At 40.6% G+C, this 4,565-nt stretch overlaps 1 protein-coding gene across 1 annotated transcript; it reads right to left on the bottom strand.

Moving 5' to 3' along the window:
* Positions 1–1,741: 1,741 nt before the first annotated feature.
* LOC140176120 (uncharacterized) lies at positions 1,742–4,209 on the bottom strand. The gene is made up of 5 exons (XM_072206002.1): positions 3,984–4,209; positions 3,177–3,567; positions 2,390–2,638; positions 2,193–2,277; positions 1,742–2,131 (listed from the first exon to the last, which is right to left on the bottom strand). Exons 1-5 carry the CDS (start codon positions 4,207–4,209, stop codon positions 1,742–1,744), a joined length of 1,341 nt encoding a protein of 446 aa, XP_072062103.1.
* Positions 4,210–4,565: the final 356 nt, after the last annotated feature.

Below are 4,565 nucleotides of genomic sequence, written 5' to 3'. Positions count from 1 at the left end.
GGCCGAGCAGAGTGATGGGTCATCTCTGTGGGGGAAGGATTTTTCGTATATGGTCGTAACAGATGAGGTTTGTCAAGGTTCTGTGGATGTGAGTTTGGCCAGTGAGGTCTGTGATGTTGCCATCCATCAGTATATGCAGGTATGTGTGTGATTTAATATTTGAGTTTTGGGAGAGTATGTACGTTATCAGTATTCTATTTTTTGAAGGTTATTGGTCTTCGGATTGCGAGCCTGGGGTGTAGCCAGGAGAAAAAATATCGGCAAATTGCCGAGCAAAAGCTAGATGTAAATTTTGAGGAACAGTTGAATTTGAAGAGTGCCAGGGTATCAAAATTGGAGAGTAAATTGTTTGAGGTTGAGAAAGAGCTAAAATAAACCAAGGAAAATTATGCAAAGGAGGTGGAGGATGTGAAAAAGAAAGAGACTGATCTCTCGAGTATGAATACTCGGATGGTAGAAGTGACTGCTGAGTTGAAGAATTTGGAGAAGAGTAAGGAGACAGCGATCTTAGATTCTTTTATTGAAGGTTTTGAGCGAGCTTCTCTTCAAGCGAGGTTCTTAGCTCCTGATGTAGATTTTGATCAGATGGATCCGGAAAAAATTGTTCGTGATGGAGCCATGGTTGAGGATGATGGTGCTGAGGAAGAGGGTGGTAAAAATATTGGGCAGTAACCTTTGACTAGATATATCTATATCTTTTGTTTAAACTTTGTAATGGTATTTGTAAATTGTTTTCTCTTTGAGATGAGCATTTTGACTGTTTATATTTTGAATGCTTTGTGTCTGCCAACTTTTGATTTGGAATTTTATTTTCCATGTGGTACCATGTTGTGTTTTCTTTCCTGATTTGTGAGTAGGGTTATCTGGAAAGTATTTGTGAATAGTTGTAGATGCAACTTTGGTTGCAGTGTTTTTGTCTGCTTTGTTTGTTAATTATTTTGACTTGTTAAGCCTGGGCGGTTTAAATGTTCGGACTTGGAATATAAGCCTGCTTATTTGGTAAGGTCCAATTAGACGGATTTGGAGTATAAGTAGTTTACTTAGTTATATCCGGATGATCGGTTTGTTTGTTTGACTGTGAAAGTTCGAATTGAACAGTGTTCAGATGTTCGTATGATTGGTGAGGTTTGGATGGAACAGAGCTCGACTGTTCGTTTGATCGGTAAAATTTGAATTGAACAGAGGTCAGCTGTTCATTTGATCGGTTAAATTTGGATTGAACAGTGGTTGGCAGTTCATTTGATTGGTTAAATTTGGATTGAACAGAGGTCGGTTGTTCATTTGATCGGTTAAGTCCGAATGGTGGGACTTAAATTAGGAATTGTTATGATAGTATTGTAAATGATAGGAAAATAGTGCTTAACATGATAAGTAGTATGATGAAGTAAGAAACTTATATATGTTTGACAAACCTTTGGTTATAAAGGTGCAGGTAGGCAAGTTTCGTTAAAACCTTTCCAAGAAAAACCCTTTTTGAGAAAAATCTTGGTAGTAGGAAAAAGAGTACTCGCCTGTCCCTGACTTTTAACTGTAATATAGTTTTAGAGATGATACATTCCATGTGTTAGGTAAGTCACTACCATCTATTATTTGTAATCGGTATACTCCATTGCCGATGACTTCTATGATTCGGAAACGGCCTTCCCAGTTTGCTACTAGTTTGCCATGGCTTGATGGTTTTCTAGCCTGTTCGGTTCTTCTTAGCACCAAGTCATTCACTTGAAAGGACCTCGGGTGTAGTCTAATTATAACGCCGAGCTATGTGTTGTTGCATAGCTCGGTGTGTAATTGTTGCTAAGTATCTGATTTCTTCGATGAGCTCTAAGTCGGTCTCTCGAGATGTGAGTGATGTTGTATGGTCGGCCAGTTGAGTTTGCAGTGATGCTTGGGAGATCTCCACTGGTATCATGGCGTCGGCGCTATATACCAGGCGGAATGGTGTTTCTTTTGTTGTTGAGTGGACTGTGGTACTGTACCCCCATATGATTTCTGGTATAAGTTCGGCCCAGAGACCTTTTGCATCGTCGAGTTTCTTTCTTAGAGCGTGTAGTATCACTTTATTTGCAGCTTTTGTTAACCCGTTTGTTTGTGGGTACTCTACTGAGGAAAAATATTGTTTGATTTTCAAGTCCTGCAAAAACGATGTGAACTTTTGATCGGCAAACTAGCGACCATTATCTGTGATAATGTACCAAGGGATGCCGAATCGACAAATAATATGTTTCTATACAAAAGAAAGCATTTGTTGCGATGTAATCTTGGCTAGGGGCCGTGCCTCTATCCATTTTGAAAAATAATCAATTCCTACAACCAGGAATTTTACCTGCCCTGCTGCTGTTGGAAAAGGGCCGAGGATATCTATGCCCCATTGGTTGAACGGGCAGCTTACCTCGAAACAATATAGGAGTTCGGCCAGGAGATGTGTGATTGGACTGTATTTTTGCCAGTTGTTACAACTTCTGAATTTTGTCTTAAATCTTGTCGTAGTGTCGGCCAGTATAATCCAGCTCTGAGGGTCTTTGATGACAGGCTTCGAGCTCCGAGGTGTGTACCACAGATTCTTTCATGTTCCTCGGCAAGCGCAAGCTCGGCTTCTGCTCTGCAAAGACACTTTAGTAAAGGACGAGAGAATCCTCGTCTATACAGGAAATTGTTATAAATTGTAAAGAAGGAGGCTTGTCGGCGAAAATGTCGAACGTTTTCGACATCGCCTGGCAAGATCCCTGTCCGAAGATACTCTATATATGGAGTTCTCCAATATGCTTCCTGTGTTAAACTTAAAATTTCTGTGAGTTCAATGCTTGGTTTAAGCAATATTGACTGAAAAAGGGATGACCCGTTTGGTTGAGTATTGGCGAGTTTAGACAGAATGTCAGCTCGGCCATTACTCTCCCGGGGTATGTGTTGTATTTCGTATTTAGAAAATTTTGAAAGTAAATTTTGAATGATGTCAAGGTATTTAGAAAGCAAAGGGTCTTTTACTTGGTATAAGTTGTTTACCTGCTGGATGATAAGTAAGGAGTCGCAGTATACCTTAAGTTCGGTGATGTTTAGGTCGGCAGTGAGTCTAAGACTAGCAATTAGGGCTTCGTACTCACTTTGATTGTTACTTGCTTTGAAATAAAAATGGAGGGAATGTTTAATGACATTGCCATGGCTATCATCAAGTATGATACCTGCTCCACATCCATCCTTGTGGGTTGAAGGACCCATCGACGTATAAAGACCATTCAATGTAATCTTCGGTTGTGTCTGGTACTGAGAATTCGGCGATGAAGTCGGCCAAGAATTGGGACTTAATAGATGTTCGGCCCTCGTACTTGATATCAAATTCCGAAAGTTCCACCGACCACTTTACTAGTCGGCCAGCCAGCTCTGGTTTTTGAAGGACTTGTCGTAAAGGATGATCTGTCCGAACATGGATTATATGACTCTGGAAATATGGCCGGAGTCTTCTAGCGGAGAAGACAAGGGCTAGGGCCAGCTTCTTAATGCTCGGATATCGAAGCTCGACATTCTGTAATGTTTTGCTGGTAAAATAGATCGGGAACTGCTGCTTTTCCCTTTCTGCAATAAGAGCGGAGCTTATAGCCCAGTTAGTAACAGATAAATATAAGAATAATGGTTCCCCTTGAAGGGGGTTTGCAAAATTGGTGGTTTTGAAAGAGTGTCTTTGATAATTGTGAATGCTTGTTCGCAATCATCAGTCCATTGGAAAGCTTTTAGCTTTTTTAAAATTTGGAAAAAACATAAAGACTTAGAAGCTAGGCAGGGTAAGAATCTAGAGAGTGCAGCGAGTCTCCCTGTTAACTGCTGCACTTCTTTGATGGTTTGTGGGCTTGTCATGTTTAAAACAGCTTGGCATTTTTCTGGATTCGCCTCAATACCTCGGCTAGTGAGCATGAAGCCGAAGAATTTGCCGCTTTAGACGCCAAATGCGCACTTCTCGGGATTTAAACGCATGTTGTATTTTCTGATATGACCGAAGATTTCTGCGAGGTCATCAAGGTGATTGTTGCCGATCTTTGTCTTGGCGACCATATCTTCAACGTAGACCTCAATGTTTCTGCCGATCTGCTTGGCGAAGACTTTGTTCATTAGGCATTGGTATGTTGCATCTGCATTCTTAAGGCCAAATGGCATGACTTTGTAATAATAGTTTCCATATTCAGTAATAAAGGCTATCTTATTTTGATCGGATTGATGCATTTGGATATGGTTTTAGCCAGAATATGCATCCATAAAGCTAAGTTTTTCATAACCAAATGCATAATCAACTAGGCAATCAATAGATGGCAAAGGATATGGATCTTTGGAGCATGCTTTGTTGAGATTGGTGAAATCAACACACATGCGCCATTTACCGTTATATTTTTTTATCATTACGACATTCGCCAGCCATGTTGTGAATCTGATTTCCTGGAAGAAGCCGGCGTTGATGAACTTCTTGGTTTCTTCCAAGGAGGCTTGTTTTCGGTCGTGGCCGAGGTTTCTCCTTTTCTGTGCTATAGGTCAGACGGATGAATCTAATGCCAGCTTGTGGGATATGATGGATGGATCAATAC

Source organism: Arachis hypogaea, chromosome 11 (genome assembly GCF_003086295.3).
Source record: "Arachis hypogaea cultivar Tifrunner chromosome 11, arahy.Tifrunner.gnm2.J5K5, whole genome shotgun sequence".
NCBI classification, from domain to species: domain Eukaryota; kingdom Viridiplantae; phylum Streptophyta; class Magnoliopsida; order Fabales; family Fabaceae; genus Arachis; species Arachis hypogaea.
This window is presented reverse-complemented; position numbering and strand designations above follow the sequence as displayed.

Excerpts from the sequence above, each read along its gene's own strand:
- LOC140176120 (XM_072206002.1), bottom strand. The coding sequence starts at position 4,209 with ATGCATCAATCCGATCAAAATAAGATAGCCTTTATTACTGAATATGGA. Across the intron at positions 3,568-3,983 it reads TGACCTCGCAGAAATCTTCG|AAAGGGAAAAGCAGCAGTTC; the intron begins GTCATATCAGAA and ends CTCTTATTGCAG. Across the intron at positions 2,278-2,389 it reads AACTCCTATATTGTTTCGAG|AGGCACGGCCCCTAGCCAAG; the intron begins GTAAGCTGCCCG and ends CAAAATGGATAG.